We start from the raw sequence: 19,873 nt of genomic DNA, 5'->3' as shown, positions 1-19,873 counted from the left end.
CCTGCGATTTCTGAGGCTGGTGACTCGGATAAACTTATCCTCAGAAGCAGAGGTGATTCTTGGTCTTCCTTTCCTGGGGCAGTCCTCATGTGAGCCAGTTTCTTTGTAGCGCTTGCTGGTTTTTGCAACTGCACTTGGGGACACTTTCAACGTTTTCCCAATTTTTCGGACTGACTGACCTTCATTTCTTAAAGTAATGATAGCCACTCGATTTTCTTTACTTAGCTGCTTTTTTCTTGCTATAATACAAATTCTAGCAGTCTATTCAGTAGGACTATCAGCTGTGCATCCCCCAGACTTCTGCACAACACAAATGATGGTCCAAACCCCATTTATAAGGCAAGAAATCCCACTTATTGAACCTGACAGGGCACACCTGTGAAGTGAAAACCATTTTCGGTGACTACCTCTTGAAGCTCATCAAGAAAATGCCAAGAGTGTGCAATGCAGTCATCAAAGCAAAAGGTGGCTACTTTGAAGAACCTAGAATATAAGACATATTTTCAGTTGTTTCACACTTTTTTGTTAAGTATAAAATTACACATGTGTTAATTCATAGTTTTGATGCCTTCAGTGTGAATTTACAATTTTCATAGTCATGAAAATACAGAAAAGTCTTTAAATGAGAAGGTGTGTCCAAACTTTTGGTCTGTACTGTATATATTCGGTGCGTTTCGCCAACCCTAACAGAATACTAGCGCCAGGGTCTGGCTTGTAAATGGTGGACAAACAGCAATCCTTGCAGTACATCCAGCAGCTGGAGGGTAGGTTGGTGGCTCTCGAGCGCGCAACCTCAGCTGTGGATGTTACCGCAGTTGCTGTTCAGGCTGCAGCAACCTTGTCCACTGCCACCCCTGTTCCGACTCTATCTCGCCTCCCGCTGCTAGAAAAATTTTCTGGTGATAGTAAATCTTGGAAAAACAAAATCCAGCTCACCATACCGACATTCCCAGGAGCTCGGAGCACGGAACCGCTGTGTCAGGGCGTGGACGAACAGGAAAGAGAAGGAGATCCAGCTCAACGAAATAGTGAAAAATCCATAATTTATTTCACTCAAAATACAGTGAAAGGACAAAACATCAGCATACAGAAAAAATTATAAAAACAAGGTCAACGCGTTTCCGGTGACTAAGCACCCTTAATCATGATTAAGGGTGCTTAGTCACCGGAAACGCGTTGACCTTGTTTTTATAATTTTTTCTGTATGCTGATGTTTTGTCCTTTCACTGTATTTTGAGTGAAATAAATTATGGATTTTTCACTATTTCGTTGAGCTGGATCTCCTTCTCTTTCCTGATAGTAAATCTTGTAGGGGTTTCGTGAGCCAGTGCTCTATACACCTCGAGCTCCTGGCCGAACGTTTCCCCACAGAGCGGGCAAAGGTGGGATTTATTGTGTCTCTCCTGTCGGACAGGGCGTTGGAATTGGCTACGCCGCTGTGGGAGCGTGGCGATCATGTGATGCAGAGTGCTCCGCTGTTCCTTAGCACTCTGAAACTCGAGTCACCCATGATACGGTGCTCCAACTGTTGGCATTGACTCAGGGCTCGTCCTTGGTCAGCCATTTTGCCGTCCACTTCCGTACCCTATCATCTGAGCTGGAGTGGTCGGATAAAGCCCTTATCCCTATATTTTCCGGGGAGCTGGCTAACCACGTGAAGGATGCTCTGGCCTCTAGGGTGATTCCCGTCACACTTTAGGAGTTAATAGCTGTGTCTACTCGTATTGACCTCCATTTTCACGATCGGAAGTTAGAGCGGGTCCAGTGTAGGCAGAGGTTTCGGCTGGCTCCCACCTTCGCAAACCTTTGGATTCTCTGGTCCAGGTCCCTGAGTCACATGAGGCCATGGAAGTGTCACGAGCGGGATCTAAGTCCCGGACCACTCGTGCACTCAAGGTCTGTCATGTTTGCCAGCAGTCAGGACATCTTGCCACCAGATGCTCCCAGCGGTCGAGGAAACGTCAGCGTCTAGTGGTAGTAGGTGGAGGTACACTAGACACGGCGACGTTTGCCTCCAAATTGTCCTTTAAGGGGACAATAACAATAGGCTCATTCACTCACTCGGTAGAGCTCTGTGTGGATTCTGGGTCAGAGGGCAATTTTATGTCTTCAGCCTTCGCCCAACGTCACGCAATACCCCTGGTAATGCTAGCTCAACCAGTAACCGTACGAGTGGTGAATGGGTCAACACTGCCCTCACAGATAACACACCAGACCATCCCTTTCACTCTGTCCATGTCGGCATCTCATCAGGAGATTATATCTCTGCTCGTCATTCCTGAGGGAATTGATGAGGTCCTGTTAAGGATACCTTGGCTACGGTACCACTCTCCTCATATTGAGTGGTCCACTGGCAGAATTTTGGGATGGGGTGAATCTTGTGGGGGTAGATGTCAGAGGGAAAGCATTCAGGTTGCTACTACTGAGGTACCCGCAGATCTATCCTCTCTCCCCAAGCAATATTGGCCCTATGCGGACGTGTTCTCCAAAAGGGCTGCGGAGACCCTTCCGCCTCACCGTCCCTATGACTGTCATATTGACCTCTTGCCTGGTGCTGAGCCTCCCCGGGGTCGAGTTTATCCGTTATCTCTCCCGGAGACGGAGGCAATGTCACAATACATTCAGGAAAATCTGGCAAGAGGATTCATTAGAAAGTCAGTGTCACCTGCAGGAGCTGGGTTCTTCTTCGTGCAGAAGAAGAACGGGGAACTACAGTATGTCCATGCATAGACTACAGGGGTCTTAACGCCATCACCATTAAGAATAGGTATCCCCTGCCCCTGATATCTGAGCTTTTTGATAGGCTTCAGGGAGCAAGGATATTTACTAAATTAGATCTGCGGGGTGCTTACAACCTGATTCGCATCCGTGAGGGGGACGAATGGAAGACGGCTTTTAACACCAGGGATGGGCACTATGAATATCTAGTGATGCCTTTTGGGCTCTGTAATGCCCCAGCCGTTTTCCAAGACTTTGTAAACGATATCTTCCGGGATATGCTTTCCACCTCAGTTGTAGTCTATCTGGATGATATTCTCATCGGCTCTCCAGATATTGACTCCCACCGGAGAGATGTTTGCAGAGTCTTTGACCTCTTACGAACTAACTCCCTCTACGCCAAGTTGGAGAAATGTGTGTTTGAGCATGAGTCCTTACCTTTCCTGGGCTATATCATCTCCGCCCAGGGATTGGCTATGGATCCTGCCAAACTACAGGCTGTGATGGACTGGCAAGAACCCCATTCTCTTAAAGCGGTGCAGCGCTTTATGGGGTTCAATAACTATTATCGCCATTTCATCCCTCATTTCTCAACTTTGGTAGCTCCCTTGGTAGCCCTCACCAAGAAGGCCTTCACTTCTATTAAATCTCATTTTGCTAGCACTCCCATCCTACATCGTCCCGATGTAGATAAGCCATTTATAATGGAGGTGGATGCCTCATCCGTTGGTGCTGGAGCAGTCCTCTTCCAAAAGGATGCTCAAGGTCGTAAGCATTCTTGCTTCTTCTTTTCCAAGACCTTCTCACCAGCGGAGAGGAATTATTCCATCGGGGACAGGGAGTTGCTAGCAATGAAGTTGGCCTTCTCAGAGTGGAGACATCTTTTGGAGGGGGCTCGCTTTCCCTTACAAGTATTCACAGACCACAAGAATTTGGTCTATTTACAGACAGCCCAGCGGTTAAATTCTCGAGAGGCCAGATGGTCCTTGTTCTTCTCCCGGTTCCATTTCACCCTCCATTTTCTTTCCAGGGAAAAGAACATTCGTGCCGACGCTCTCTCTCACTCCGTTGTATCATCTGAGGAGGAGGAAGAGGAGCCTCGGCTTATTGTCCCTTCCGAGAGCCTGAGAACTGTGGCCCCGGTTTCGTTAGAGTCTGTGCCTCCGGGCAAGACTTTTGTACCATCAAGTTTGCGTCCGGAGGTTCTCTCTTGGGCTCACTCGTCCAGGGTGGGTGGACATTTTGGGACCAAAAGGACATCTGAGCTACTGGCGAGGACATACTGGTGGCTGCATATGGCCCGTGACGTCGCAGACTATGTTCAGGCGTGTGTCTCCTGCACCAAGAACAAGTCTCCTCGTCAACGGTTGCTTCACCCCCTGCCGGTGGCGGACAGGCCCTGGGAGATGGTCGGGATGGATTTTGTGGTGGGCTTACCCAAGTCTCGTAGCTGCACCATTATTTGGGCGATCACCGACCATTTTTCCAAAATGGTGCACTTGGTGCCTCTTCCACGACTACGCTCTGGCGGCGTTGTTTATCAAACATATCTTTCGCCTACACGGTATGCCGGACAAAATTGTCAGTGTCCGGGGTCCCCAGTTTGCATCTCGATTCTGGAGAGAGCTTTGTTGTCTATTCAGCATTGAGTTGAATCTCCCCTCAGCTTACCATCCCGAGACGAATGGGTTGGTAGAGAGGGCCAATCACATATCTACGACATTTTGTTTCTGCCAGACAGGATGACTGGGCATCCTTGCTACCATGGGCGGAGATTGCACTTAACAACGCCGTAGCCGACTCCACCAGTCAGACTCCTTTCCTCCTTAATTACATTCAGCATCCGCGGGTTCCTGTGCCTATGCCCATGTCTTCCGCCGACTCCAGGGTGGCAGACTGGGCTGTGGAGGCACGAGATATTTGTGACCGCACTCAGGATGCCATCCGGGCCTCCAAGGAGAGAATTAGGTCCTCCGCCGATGCACATCGGCGCCCTGCTCTGACCTTTGCTCCTGGTGACTTAGTGTGGCTCTCTGCCCGTAACATCAGGCTGCGAGTTGAGTCTACTAAGTTTGCACCTCGCTACTTGGGCCCCTTCAAGGTCCTTGAACAGGTTAACCCTGTGGTCTACCGTCTGACCCTTCCTCCACGCCTAGGTATCACCGACACCTTTCATGAGTCCATCTTAAAGCCCATATACATGTCCCGCTTTTCCGAGTCATCTGCCGGGACATCGGGTTTGTCTAGGGACAATTACGAGGTGAACGCTATTTTGGGGTGCAAGGTGGTACGTGGCAAAAAATTTTATTTTGTGGTGTGGAAGGGTTATGGCCCAGAGGACAGGTCCTGGGAGCCTGCTGAGCACATTTGAGCTCCGCAGCTCATTGCTGCCTTCGAGCGTAGCGAGGTCCAAGGAGGGGGGGGGGGCCCTAGGAGGGGAGGTAATGTTAGGTGTCGAGTTCCCGCCTCTGCACAGGGGGAATCTCGGACCATCTCCGCTCAGGTCTCCCATTCTTCTCCAGCCACAGTGGAGCCTGCTCAGCGGAGACGTCGGTTCCTGCGTCTGACTCAGGCTGATACTGGGCGACTGGTTACTACTGTTCTTCCAGGCTCTGCCTTTGTAGCCAGCGCTGATCAGCAGCGAGCAGATCTTTCTGGGACTAAGTCCTGCTTTTCCTATACTGGGCATGCCCACGGGACAACCTCCCATTGGAGGTCGGGGGTCACATGCGCAGGTCCTGAAGCGGTTCCTGTTGGACCACTAGGAAGGTCCTTGAGTGCTAAAACTATAAAAGTATCAGACAAATGTTAAAGAGCTCAGCGCCAGTGTGGTCATGCTTGTATGTGGTCAGGGTTTGGCTGAAATAAGCCCCTAGAATACCGGCACCTCCGGTGAGGAGTTGTTTGCGTGCTATTCTAACTGCATGACCACAGTTTTGCTCTGTTTGGTTGCTGTGTTCCTCTGTGAGATTAATAGGGCACAGCATCTTGTTATTCTAGCGAATCTGTGAAGAAACAGAGAACGCACCAACTGTCTCATATATATATATATATATATATATATATATATATATATATATATATATATATATATATATATATTCATTCAGAGCTTTCCGCCAACCCTAACCCTGGCTGTTTTAGTTATGCTTCCTACACACGCTGAAATAAACGCTCATAAAATGTGCCCCTCATACCGTGAAATCGTACCGGGCCGGGGCTTTCCCCCCTAATCAGACACAGCACAGCTGTCACTCCGGGCCTGTGCGCACCGGGCACCACCTCCTCTTGCTTCATTAGCGTTCCCGGCGCCAGAGCTGTATTTTTTCCAGGCATGCGCAGTTGCGCAGCCCTAAGAACTTACTTAAAAGTGGAATAACACGCGATGAAAAAGACGGATATAAATATACATGGTACAGCTGACAACGTCATCTTGTCCCACAAAAAAAGCCGCCATACAGCATCATCAGTAGAAAAATAAAAAAGTTATAGCTCTCAGAATAAAGCGATGCAAAAACAATTATTTTTTTATATAAAATAGTTTTTATTGTGTAAAAGCGCCAAAACATAAAAAATGATATAAATGAGGTATCGCTGTAATCGTACTGACCTAAAAGAATTGTAATAGTGCATTGTTAATGCCTTGCATGGCCCTTGCTGTGGTCTCTAGCAGGCAGAGAAAATTATGATTACTGAAACAAAACAAAAAAACAAACAAACAAAAAAAAAGATACACACTACAAATGTTACCTTTAGATAGATGCAAGTCATTCAGCTTTAAATCACAACTGCTGGATGATCTGCAATACTTAGTAAAAGTAGTAATGAAGTTTCCCTTTGTGTATAAAGTAGTACTAGTTGCAGAAGTAGTGCAGTCACTTATTTTTGTTTGCGCTGTTTAAAAAAAAAAAAAAACTTTTGCTTCTCCTATTCTGATAATGAATAATTTCCCATGGAAAAACAAAATTGAGACTCAATTTCTGGAAAGGATACTCAGTGCATAGTCAGTTTATGCTTTTTAAATGGTAGTTCACATTAAAACAGCAAAATATCTTATGAAGCAATTTGCATGAAATCTGTCCCACACAATGGAATCTCCCCAATCAGAACAGTTGGCTCACTGCAATTCTGTACTGAGCTAGTGGTAAATTTACAGAAGACACTTCAATTATATCGTTTGATATCCAGCATGGCTTCTCTTTCTGCCGATGAGATAGGCAATCAGCACAATTAGAACAAGTCCAGCCAGCGCGGCTCCAACGATAATGGGCACCAACATGCCATTCTGATCCTCCGCACACTCCACCGCAGGTCCAAATTTGTCCCCCTCTACATCAAATGGCTGAACTTGAAGGTTGTAGGTGTAAATGGACAAATTGGATGTGATCTGCAGAGTCTGCTTCTCGTTACATTTGTAGGATTTGTGAGCTGTAGTCTTCAGGAAGGAGACGTTGCCGCTATCTATACTGAAGTTGGACTCTTTCACATCCGCAACCGTTGTGTTCACATGGACATGGCCAAGGTAAAATTTGCCTTCTGTGGCATTCAGTACAAAGTTGAACGAGATGTTGGCTTGAACAGAGGAAAGAATCAGGGTTGCAGAATCATTAGAGCAGTTTCCACTAGGAATGACTTTCTTTGGATCAATATTGAACTCATAAAAAGTAGCCTTGTTATCCTTTTTGATGTAGGTGATATTTAGGCGCAACCCCATCTTAGCCATCAAACAATACCCAGCCTTTCCAGTAATATTAATATTATAAGTCCCAATATCTGGTTTTGTGTTGTTCGGCGGTGCAGTAGTGGGTGCAGTAGTGGGGGCAGCCGTAGGAGCAACATCTTCTTTGCAAATAGTAGCATTATTGCTGTAATTGTTGCCGGTTAGATACGCTTGCAGCTTCACATGATGAAAGGATGCATTGACATTGTCCATTACGACAAGGTGCGGATTGGAGCACTGGTAGAACCAGTTGGTTTTTGCAGATATTTCCGCTTTGTTTGAGGACACTTTCTTGGTACCATTTTCAGATGATTCTGGGAATAAAACTGAATCGGTAAGATTGTAACTAAATGTAAGGTTATCAACTTGGTATCCTGCGTCAGACTTATTAAACTGTAAGCTGAGAGAGTGGCCGAGTCCAAAAGCAATGACCAGAAGAGGTAGTGTGCCATTCTTGCCACATGAACTTGCCTGGTCGGTCAATGCATTGTCGGGTAATACAAACTGCGTTTTACCCTGTTTTTCTCCACGCTTATAATCAACGGTGAAGTTAACGGACAGGTCAGCCAATATACAGCTGGTTTTAGTGCCTTCATCCTTCACATCAAAGTGTACACAGCTGCCAAACTGGAAAATGCCGAACATGAGCGCGACCCCCAGTGCGGCCTCCCCAAGCCTCCTCATCCTGCTGCTCGTCATGGCGTCTGCGGAAGCGCTCAGCTCACACTGTGCTCCTATGGATGACGTCACCTTGTCGTAATGGACAATGTCAATGCATCCTTTCATCATGTGAAGCTGCAAGCGTATCTAACCGGCAACAATTACAGCACCAATGCTACTATTTGCAAAGAAGATGTTGCTCCTACGGCTGCCCCCACTACTGCACCCACTACTGCACCGCCGAACAACACAAAACCAGATATTGGGACTTATAATATTAATATTACTGGAAAGGCTGGGTATTGTTTGATGGCTAAGATGGGGTTGCGCCTAAATATCACCTACATCAAAAAGGATAACAAGGCTACTTTTTATGAGTTCAATATTGATCCAAAGAAAGTCATTCCTAGTGGAAACTGCTCTAATGATTCTGCAACCCTGATTCTTTCCTCTGTTCAAGCCAACATCTCGTTCAACTTTGTACTGAATGCCACAGAAGGCAAATTTTACCTTGGCCATGTCCATGTGAACACAACGGTTGCGGATGCGAAAGAGTCCAACTTCAGTATAGATAGCGGCAACGTCTCCTTCCTGAAGACTACAGCTCACAAATCCTACAAATGTAACGAGAAGCAGACTCTGCAGATCACATCCAATTTGTCCATTTACACCTACAACCTTCAAGTTCAGCCATTTGATGTAGAGGGGGACAAATTTGGACCTGCGGTGGAGTGTGCGGAGGATCAGAATGGCATGTTGGTGCCCATTATCGTTGGAACCTCGCTGGCTGGACTTGTTCTAATTGTGCTGATTGCCTATCTCATCGGCAGAAAGAGAAGCCGTGCTGGATATCAAACGATATAATTGAAGTGTCTTCTGTAAATTTACCACTAGCTCAGTACAGAATTGCAGTGAGCCAACTGTTCTGATTCGGGAGATTCCATTGTGTGGGACAGATTTCATGCAAATTGCTTCATAAGATATTTTGCTGTTTTAATGTGAACTACCATTTAAAAAGCATAAACTGACTATGCACTGAGTATCCTTTCCAGAAATTGAGTCTCAATTTTGTTTTTCCATGGGAAATTATTCATTATCAGAATAGGAGAAGCAAAAGTTTTTTTTAAACAGCGCAAACAAAAATAAGTGACTGCACTACTTCTGCAACTAGTACTACTTTATACACAAAGGGAAACTTCATTACTACTTTTACTAAGTATTGCAGATCATCCAGCAGTTGTGATTTAAAGCTGAATGACTTGCATCTATCTAAAGGTAACATTTGTAGTGTGTATCTTTTTTTTTTTTTGTTTGTTTTTTGTTTTGTTTCAGTAATCATAATCGTACTGACCTGTAGAATAAATCTGCTTTATCAATTTTACCACACGTGGAAACCATGCCCCCCCTAAAAGAAATTCAGGAATTGCTGGTTTTTGTTCATTCTGCCTCCCAAAAATCGGAATAAAAAGCGATCAAAAAATGTCATGTGCCCGAAAATGGTACCAATAAAAATGTCAACTTGTCCCGCAAAAAACAAGACCTCACATGACTCTGTGGGCCAAAATATGGATAAATTATAGCTCTCAAAATGTGGTGATGCAAAAACTATTTTTTGCAATAAAAAGCGTCTTTTAGTGTGTGACGGCTGCCAATCATAAAAATCCGCCAAAAAACGCTATAAAAGTAAATCAAACCCCCCTTCATCACCCCCTTAGTTAGGGAAAAATAATAAAATTTAAAAAAATGTATTGATTTCCATTTTCCCATTAGGGTTAGGGCTAGGGTTGGGGTTAAGGTTGGGGCTAAAGTTAGGGTTGGGGCTAAAGTTAGGGTTGGGGCTAAAGTTAGGGTTTGGATTACATTTACGGTTGGGATTAGGGTTATGGTTGGGATTAGGGTTAGGGGTGTGTTTGGGTTAGGGTTTCAGTTAGAATTGGGGGTTTTCCACTGTTTAGGCACATCAGGGGCTCTCCAAACGCGACATGGCGTCCGATCTCAATTCCAGCCAATTCTGCGTTGAAAAACTAAAACAGTGCTCCTTCCCTTCCGAGCTCTCCCGTGCGCTCAAACAGGGGTTTATCCCCACATATGGAGTATCAGCGTACTCAGGACAAATTGGACAACAAATTTTGGGGTCCAATTTCTCCTGTTACCCTTGAGAAAATACAAAACCGGGGTCTAAAAAATAATTTTTGTGGAAAAAAAAGATTTTTTATTTTCACGGCTCTACGTTATAAACTGTAGTGAAACACTTGGGGGTTAAAAGTTCTCATAACACACCTAGATAAGTTCCTTGGGGGGGTCTAGTTTCCAATATGGGGTCACTTGTGGGGGGTTTATACTGTTTAGGTACATCAGGGGCTCTGCAAATGCAACGTGACACCTGCAGACTAATCCATCTAAGTCTGCATTCCAAACGGCGCTCCTTCCCTTCCGAGCTCTGCCGTGCGCCCAGACAGTGGTTCCCCCACATATGGGGTATCAGCGTACTCAGGACAAATTGGACAACAACTTTTGGGGTCCAATTTGTCCCGTTACCCTTGCGAAAATTAAAATTTGGGGGCTAAAATCGTTTTGTGGAAAAAAATATATTTATTATTTTCACGGCTCTGCGTCATAAACTTTAGCGAAACACTTGGGGGTTCAAAGTTCTCACAACACATCTAGATAAGTTCCTTGGGGGGGTCTAGTTTCCAATACAGGTACATCAGGTACAGGTGCATTAGGTATATCAGGAGCTCTGCAAATGCAACGTGACTCATGCAGACCAATCCATCTGCATTTCAAACGGTGCTCGTTCCCTTCTGAGCTCTGCTGTGCGCTTAAACAGTGGTTCCCCCCCCCCCCCCACATATGGGATATCAGCGTACTCAGGAGAAAGTGGACAACAACTTTAGTGGTCCAATTTCTCCTGTTACCCTTGGGGAAAAAAATGCGGGCTAAAAGATCATTTTGTGGAAAGAAAAAATGATTTTTTAATTTTCACGGCTCTACATTCTAAACTTTAGTGAAACAATTGGGAGTTAAAAGTGCTCACCACACATCTAGATAAGTTCCTTAGGGGGTCTTCTTTCCAAAATGGGGTCACTTGTGGTGGGATTCCACTGTTTAGGCACATCAGGGGCTCTCCAAATGCGACATGGGTTCCGATCTCAATTCCAGCCAATTTTGCATTGAAAAGTCAAACAGAACTCCTTCCCTTCTGAGCTCTGCCATGCGCTCAAACAGTTGTTTACCTCCATATATGGGGTATCAGCGTACTCAGGAGAAATTGAACAACAACTTTTGGGGTCCAATTTGTCCTGTTACACTTGGGAAAATAAAAAATTTGGGGTGAAAAGATCATTTTTGTGAAAAAAAGTTTTTTTTTTTACGGCTCTACATTATAAACTTCTGTGAAGTACTTGGGGGTTCAAAGTGCTCACCACACATCTAGATTAGTTCCTTAGGGGGTCTACTTTCCAAAATGGTGTCACTTGTGGGGTTTTTTCACTGTTTAGGCACATCAGGGGCTCTCCAAATGCGACATGGTGTCCGATCTCAATTCCAGCAAATTTTACATTGAAAAGTCAAATGGCGCTCCTTCCCTTCCGAGCTCTGCCATGTGCCCAAACAATGGTTTACCCCAACATATGGGGTATCGGCGTACTCAGGACAAATTGTACGACTTTTGTGGTCCAATTCTCCTGTTGCCCTTCGTAAAATAAAACAAATTGGATCTGAAGTAAAAATTCTGTGAAAAAAAAGTTAAATGTTCAATTTTTTTTAAGCATTACAAAAATTCCTGTGAAGCACCTGAAGGGTTAATAGACTTTTTGAATGTGGTTTTGAGTACCTTGAGGGGTGCAGTTTTTAGAATGATGTCACTTTTGGGCATTTTCTGTCATATAGACCCCTCAAAATCACTTCAAGTGTGAGGTGGTCCCTTAAAAAAAATGGTTTTGCAAATTTTGTTGTAAAAATGAGAAATCGCTGGTCAATTTTTAACCTTTATAACAAGAAAAATTATGTTTCCAAAATTGTGCTAATGTAAAGCAGACATGTGGGTAATGTTATTTATTAACTATTTTGTATGTTATGACTCTCTAATTTAAGGGCATAAAAACGAAGTTTAAAAATTGCAAAATTTTCCCAAATTTCAATTTTTTTTCACAAATAAACTCAAGTCAAATCGAATAAATTTTACCACTATCATAAAGTAAAATGGGTCACGAGAAAACAATCTCAGAATCACCAGGATCCGTTGAAGCGTTTCAGAGTTATGACCTCATAAAGTGACAGTGGTCAGAATTGAAAAAAATGGCCTGGTCAGGATGTTGAAAACAGGCTTCGGGGTGAAGGGGTTAAATAGGGACCTGAATAATGTAAAGTGGTGTTTGGGATTGTTGATCAGAGGGTCACTAAAATCTTTATTATGTAAATGAACAACAACATGTACAGTATATTGCCATACATGACTTAAGGCCCCTTCACATTAAGCGACGCTGCAGCGATACCGACAACGATCCGGATCGCTGCAGCGTCGCTGTTTGGTCGCTGGAGAGCTGTAACACAGACCGCTCTCCAGCGACCAACGATGCCGGTAACCAGGGTAAACATCGGGTAACTAAGCGCAGGGCCGCGCTTAGTAACCCGATGTTTACCCTGGTTACCATGCTAAAAGTAAAAAAAAACAAACACTAGATACTTACCTACAGCCGTCTGTCCTCCAGCGCTGCGCTCTGCTTCTCTGCTCTCCTCCTGTACTGGCTGGGAGCCGGAAAGCAGAGCGGTGACGTCACCGCTCTGCTTTCCGGCTCACAGCCAGTACAGGAGGAGTGCAGAGCGCAGCGCTGGAGGACAGACGGCTGTAGGTAAGTATCTAGTGTTTTGTTTTTTTTACTTGTAGCATGGTAACCAGGGTAAACATCGGGTTACTAAGCGCGACCCTGCGCTTAGCTACCCGATGTTTACCCTGATTACCAGTGAAGACATCGCTGGATCGGTGTCACACACGCCGATCCAGCGATGTCTCCAGGGAGTCCAGCGACGAAATAAAGTTCTGGACTTTATTCAGCGACCAACGATCTCCCAGCAGGGGCCTGATCGTTGGTCGCTGTCACACATAACGATTTCATTAACGATATCGTTGCTACGTCACAAATAGCAACGATATCGTTAACAATATCGTTATGTGTGAAGGTACCTTAAGTCGCTCTTCTCTCAATTCATGGTATGACAAAGGCTATTGTTGTGTCTAATACATACAGTATAATTGTAAATGAACAGGCTAGTGGCAAGTGAGCACTTATTTTATAAGAACCGTCATATTCCTTATGGCTCTACAGACAGTATCACTTACTAGAAAGAGGTAGAATGATGATGTTAAGCAGTACATAAATCTCTAATCGTCTAATGTGTCCCTGAAATACATATTTTTAATAAAAATATTTACTAGAGATGAGCAAAAAGATTCTAATTACTCTGGTCTATCATCATGTTCTGTTCTCCATGGCAGCCAGATCAGGGCAATCTTGGTGCGTGTCCGGGTAACGTCATGGGGCCAAGTAAACTGCAGAGGCTCCCTGGATGCTTGACAGAAAATTGCCAGCACAGACGTGAACACTGTCCTGGCCTGGATGCCACGGAGGACTGAATGCCGGACCAGGGTAGTTTGAATCTTTTTGTAGATTTTTTATAGTGATCAAATAAATTGTTAGAATACTGTCCTAAAATAAGTAACAGAAACCTTTTATCTTTTCATTTCTCGCTGAAATATGTTTTTTTCCCGGTTTACTGTGAAACTAGAGGGACAACATATCTTGTAGAACTCCTAGAATTAAACGATAATTTTTGCGTTTATTTGTGAAAAAAATGGAAATTTGGCAAAAATTTTGAAAATTTTGCAATCTTCAAATTTTGAATTTTTATTCTGTTAAACGAGAGTTATGTGACACAAAATAGTTAATAAATAACATTACCCACATGTCTACTTTACATCAGCACAATTTTGGAACCAAATTTTTTTTTTATAGGAAGTTATAAGGGTTAAAATTTGACCAGCGATTTCTCATTTTTACAACGAAATTTACAAAACCATTTTTTTTTAGGGACCACCTCACATTTGAAGTCAGTTTGAGGCGTCTATATGGCTGAAAATACCCAAAAGTGACACCATTCTAAAAACTGCACCCCTCAAGGTGCACAAAACCACATTCAAGAAGTTTATTAACCCTTCAGGTGCTTCACAGCAGCAGAAGCAACATGGAAGGAAAAAATTAACATTTAACTTTTTAGTCACAAAAATGATGTTTTAGCAACAATTTTTTTTATTTTCCCAAGGGTAAAAAGAGAAACTGGACACCAAAAGTTATTGTACAATTTGTCCTGAGTACACCGATACCCCATATGTGGGGGGGGGGGGGGGGGGAAACAACGTTTGGGCGGACATCAGGGCTCGGAAGGGAAGGAGCACCATTTGACTTTTTCAATGAAAAATTGGCTCCAATCTTTAGCGGACACCATGTCGCGTTTGGAGAGTCCCTGTGTGCCTAAACATTGGAGCTCCCCCACAAATGACCCCATTTTGGAAACTAGACCCCCCAAGGAGCTTATCTAGATGCATAGTGAGCACGTTGAACCCCCAGGTGCTTCACAAATTGATCCGTAAAAAATGAAAAGGTACTTTTTTTTCACCAAAAATGTATTTTAGCCTCATTTTTTTCATTTTCACATGGGTAACAGGATAAAAGGGATCCTAAAATGTGTTGGGCAATTTCTCCTGAGTACATTGATACCTCACATGTGGTCACAAACCACTGTTTGTGCACACAGCAAGGCTCGGAAGGGAAGGAGCGCCATTTGACTTTTGAATTAAAAATTAGCTCCAATCATTAGCGGACACCATGACGCGTTTGGAGAGCCCCTGTGTGACTAAACAGTAGAAACCCCCCACAAGTGACCCCAGTTTGGAAACTAGACTCCCCAAGGAACTTATCTAGATATGTGGTAAGCACTTTGAACCCCCAAGTGCGTCACAGAAGTTTAAAACGCAGAGCCGTGAAAATAAAGAATCATGTTTCTTTCCTCAAAAATGATGTTTTAGCAAGCAATTTTTTATTTTCACAAGGGTAACAGGAGAAATTGGACCCCAATAGTTATTGCCAAGTTTGTCCTGAGTACACTGATACCCCATATGTGGGTGTAAACCACTGTTTGGGCACACGTCGGGGCTCGAAAGGGAAGTAGTGACTTTTGAAATGGAGACTTTGATGGAATGGTTTGTGGGCGTCATGTTGCGTTTGCAGAGCCCCTGATGTGCCTAAACAGTAGAAACCCCCCACAAGTGACCCCACTTTGGAAACTAGACCCACCAAGGAACTTATCTAGTTATGTGGTGAGCACTTTGAACCCCCAAGTGCTTCACAGAAGTTTACAACGCAGAGCCGTGAAAATAAAAAATCATGTTTCTTTCCTCAAAAATGATGTTTTCGCTAGCAATTTTTTAATTTTCACAAGGGGAACAGGAGAAATTGGACCCCAATCGCTGTTGCCGAGTTTGTCCTGAGTACAGTGATATCCCATATGTGGGATAAACCACTGTTTGGGCACACGTCGGGGCTCAGAAGGGAAGTAGTGACTTTTGAAAATGCAGACTTGATGTAATGGTCTGCGGGCGTCACGTTTCGTTTGCAGAGCCCCTGATGTGCCTTAACAGTAGAAACTAGACCCCCAAGGAACTTATCTAGATATGTGGTGAGCACTTTGAACCCCCAAGTGCATCACAGAAGTTTACAACGCAGAGCCGTGAAAATAAAAAATAATTTTTCTTTCCTCAAAAATTATGTTTTAGCAAGCAATTTTTTTATTTTAACAAGGGTAACAGGAGAAATTGGACCCCAATAATTGTTGCCCAGTTTGTCCTGAGTATGCTGGTACCCCATATGTGGGGGTAAACCACTGTTTGGGCGCATGTCGGGGCTTGGAAGGGATGGAGCACCATTTGACTTTTTGAATGCAAGATTGACTGGAATCAATGATGGTGCCATGTTGCGTTTGGAGACCTCTGATGTGCCGTAACAGTGCAAACCCCTCAATTCTAACTCCAACACTAACCCCAACACACCCCTAACCCTAATCCCAACTCTAGCCATAACCCTAATCACAACCCTAACGCCAACACACCACTAACCACAACCCTAACCCCAACACACCCCTAACCATAACCCTAACCACAGCCTAATCTTAACCCTATTTCCAACCCTAGCCCTAATTCCAACCCTAACCCTAAGGCTATGTGCCCACGTTGCGGATTCGTGTAAGATTTTTCTGCACCATTTTTGAAAAATCCGCAGGTAAAAGGCACTGCGTTTTACCTGCGGATTTACCGCGGATTTCACCTGTGTTTTTTGTGCAGATTTCACCTGTGGATTCCTATTGAGGAACAAGTGTAAAACACTGCGGAATCCGCACAAAGAATTGACATGCTGCAAAAAATACAACACAGCGTTTCCGTGTGGTATTTTCCGCACCATGGACACAGCGGATTTGGTTTTCTATAGGTTTACATGGTACTGTAAACCTGATGGAAAACTGCTACGAATCCGCTGCGGATCAGCAGCCAAATCCGCTGCAGATGCGCAGCCAAATCCGCACCGTGTGCACATAGCCTAATTCTAACCCTAACCCTAGTTCTAACCCTAATTCTAGCCGTAACCCTAACCCTAAGGCCAGGTTCACACTGTGCTAGCAGCAGCCCGTTCAGCACATATGCTAACGGGCTGCGGCTAGCGCAAGTGCCGACGTTTGCATCGCGCTAGCACAGATGGAGCATCTGCTAGCTCTATCTGCGCTAGCAGTGACGGACCCGGAAACGCTGCAGCCCGCATCTCCGGGTCCGTCCCTCAATGACGGCACATCCCTAGCGCACGCCCACTGTGGGCGTGCGCTAGTGATGCGTCCGACATTGCTGTCAATAGCGACCGTAACGGACTACGTTTCACCGCGTTTAGACCAACCCTAACCCTAACCCTAGCGGGGCAAAAAAAATATATATATTTTCTTTATTTTATTATTGTCCCTACCTATGGGGGTGATAAAGGGTGGGTTATTTATTATTTTTTTTATTTTGATCGCTGTGATAGAGCCTATCACAGCGATCAAAATGTACCTGCAAAGAATCTGCCTGCATTGCGCATGCGCCCGCCATTTTGGAAGATGGCGGCGCCCATGGAACAGACGGATGGACACCGGGAGGGACACAGGAGGTCAGTAAGTATGAGGGGGGTATCGGACAGCGGGGAGCGAGATCGGACTGCGGGGGGAGTGGACAGGAGGACGGAGGGGAGAGGAGGACACTAGATGACAGGAGGGGAGGAGATCGGTGGCGGTGGCAGATCGGGATCTCCAGCCATGGCTGATGCTATTGCAGCATTGGCCATGGCTGGATTGTAATATTTCACCAATTTTCATTGGTGAAATATTACTATCGCTCTGATCGCTCAAGTACAACTCCCCCTGTCCCTGCAGGTCGGATGAAATTACAGTTAACCCTTTCACCCTGCCTGCAGGAGCGCAATCCGACCATGAGGCATATGCTCCATCACAGGTCGGATTGGCACAGGTTTTCATTACGCATACGGTGCGTCAAAGGTCGGGAAGGGGTTAATAGAGAAGTGATTTACAGTTATTTGCAGAGCTTATGCAGAGGCAATGAACTTAAAGGGGTCATCTGGCCTTATGATATTGATGACCTATTGCTATGATATTTCATCAATAGTAGATCAGCTGGGGTCCAACACCCAGCATCCCCTCCAATCAGCTCTTCCGGCTCCGTTTACGTCCGTCCGGCAGAGGAGCTGATAAAAACTGATCGGTGTGGGTGCCCCAACTAATCTGATGACCTGTACTAAGGATAGGTCATCAATATCATCAAACCAAGCAACCCCTTTAATGATTCCTGGAGTTCTTCTAATCAAGCTGACGGGACATTTAGTTCCATGATGCCTGATTTCCATTATTCAGTTTTCTGAAGCGCTTAAAAAATTTGACTTTACTGCAAATGAGTTTACTGGAATCTCAGTTTTACTGTATGAAGGAAACAAATTTCATTCATTTAATGAAGTCACTGTACATCATGCTCCATGGGTTATTTATTGGACAAAGCTTTCTCTGTGTTTTCTAGATTTTCTACCGTACATTATTGATCTTATGCTGAGAAAATAATTTATTATGCAATGGGCTAAAAAGTAATCAGCTTTTCAGAAAGAAGCTGGAGATTACTATATGATATAGTATGATATCTCCTGTGATAATGACTACTGGGTCCGTGCCATCTTCAGCAGTTCTGGAATTTATTGTCCCAGATATCCCGGAGAACATTTATTAAAATGTAACCACCACACCAGCAGCAGAAAGATCTGTGGCTTTTGCATGCCTGTAATATACTAATCTTGGGTACTTGTTGCTATCAGCCCTATATAAACGTGGACAATATTGTTGTTACCCTTATAGTAAAATAAGAAAAACCCAGAATGGTCACTGAAATAACTTGAAACTAACAAAAGTAATTTTCAATTTAAATTTATTAAATATCAACTAATGAAATCAGACATTGCTTTTGAATTGTGGTTCAACAAAATAAACCCTAAGTAATGAAAATGGCCTGGACAAAAATGATGGCACCTGTAGCAAATAATTTGACCACAGGAACATGATAAATTAAGGTGTGTTCTGTATTAGCATCACAAGTATCTACAATCTAGTGATCACTCAGTTTGTCTATTTAAATGGTGAAAAGTAGTAACTGTGCTGTTTGGTATCATGGTGAGTACCACAATGAACATGGACGGAACAAAGCTAAGAAAAGAGTTTTTCAGATTAGAAATAAAAGTATGGACAAACTTGTTAAAGGTAAAGGCCATAAACCATTTCCAAACAGCTTGATGTTCCTATTACTACAGTCGCACGTATTTTTAAGAAACTTAGGGTATATGGGACTATAGCCAACCTCCCTGGACATGGCAGTAAGAGAAAAATTGATGACAAAATTGAAAATACAGATAATACACATGGTAACCAAAGAAGCCAGAACAACTTCCAAAGATATTAGAGTTGAACTCCAAGGTCACGGTACATCAGCATCAGTGTCATCTTCAAGATGACCGAGGATGAAACCACTGTTAAAGAAAATCATAAAAAAGTGAGACCAGAAATTGCCAAAATGCATATTGATAAGTCACAAAGCTTCTGAAAGAATGTCCTTTGAACAGATCAGACAAAACTGGGGCTTTATGGAAAGTTCACAGACAAATATGAAGCGTACAAATAAAAACATTGTACCATCTGTGAAACATGGAGGAGGCTCAGTTATGTTTTGGGGCTGCTTTGCTGCATCTGGCACATTGTGTCTTGAATCTCTGCAGGATACAATGAAATCTCAAAACTTTCAAGGCATTCTGGAGAAAACTGTGCTGCCTAGTAGCAGAAATCTTAGTTTGAGTTGGAGATGATGGGTCCATCGACAGAATAACGACCAAAAACAGCTAAAACGTCCAAGAATGGATGAGAGTAAAGCATTGGGCTATCCTGAAGTGGCCTTCTATGAGCCTTGATCTAAGTCATATTGAACATCTGTGGAAATACCGTATATACTTAAGTATAATCCGAGATTTTCAGCCCAAATTTTTGGGCTGAAAGTGCCCCTCTCGGCTTAAACTCGAGTCACGGTAGCGGTGGGGTCGGCGGGTGAGGGGGAGAGGGCGCTGAGGCATACTTACCTAGTCCCAGCGATCCTGG

General features: G+C 44.2%; 2 protein-coding genes and 1 pseudogene across 3 annotated transcripts in view; 1 reads left to right on the top strand and 2 right to left on the bottom strand.

The window, feature by feature from the left end:
- The window catches only part of BEND7 (BEN domain containing 7), a 132,002-nt gene that overhangs the window by 18,391 nt on the left and 93,738 nt on the right, over positions 1–19,873 (bottom strand). The window lies entirely within an intron of this gene.
- Positions 6,711–8,165, bottom strand: LOC138676191 (lysosome-associated membrane glycoprotein 1 pseudogene; annotated as a pseudogene).
- LOC138676190 (lysosome-associated membrane glycoprotein 1-like) lies at positions 8,192–9,430 on the top strand. The gene has a single exon (XM_069765184.1). It carries the CDS (start codon positions 8,198–8,200, stop codon positions 8,960–8,962), a length of 765 nt encoding a protein of 254 aa, XP_069621285.1. The 5' UTR covers positions 8,192–8,197; the 3' UTR covers positions 8,963–9,430.

Source organism: Ranitomeya imitator, chromosome 4, assembly GCF_032444005.1.
Source record: "Ranitomeya imitator isolate aRanImi1 chromosome 4, aRanImi1.pri, whole genome shotgun sequence".
NCBI classification, from domain to species: domain Eukaryota; kingdom Metazoa; phylum Chordata; class Amphibia; order Anura; family Dendrobatidae; genus Ranitomeya; species Ranitomeya imitator.
The sequence above is the reverse complement of the archived record's forward strand: the minus strand, read 5'-3'. Positions and strand labels throughout refer to the sequence as shown.

What these genes read in the sequence shown, in the direction of transcription:
- LOC138676190 (XM_069765184.1), top strand. Translation starts at nt 8,198, where the DNA reads ATGGACAATGTCAATGCATCCTTTCATCATGTGAAGCTGCAAGCGTAT.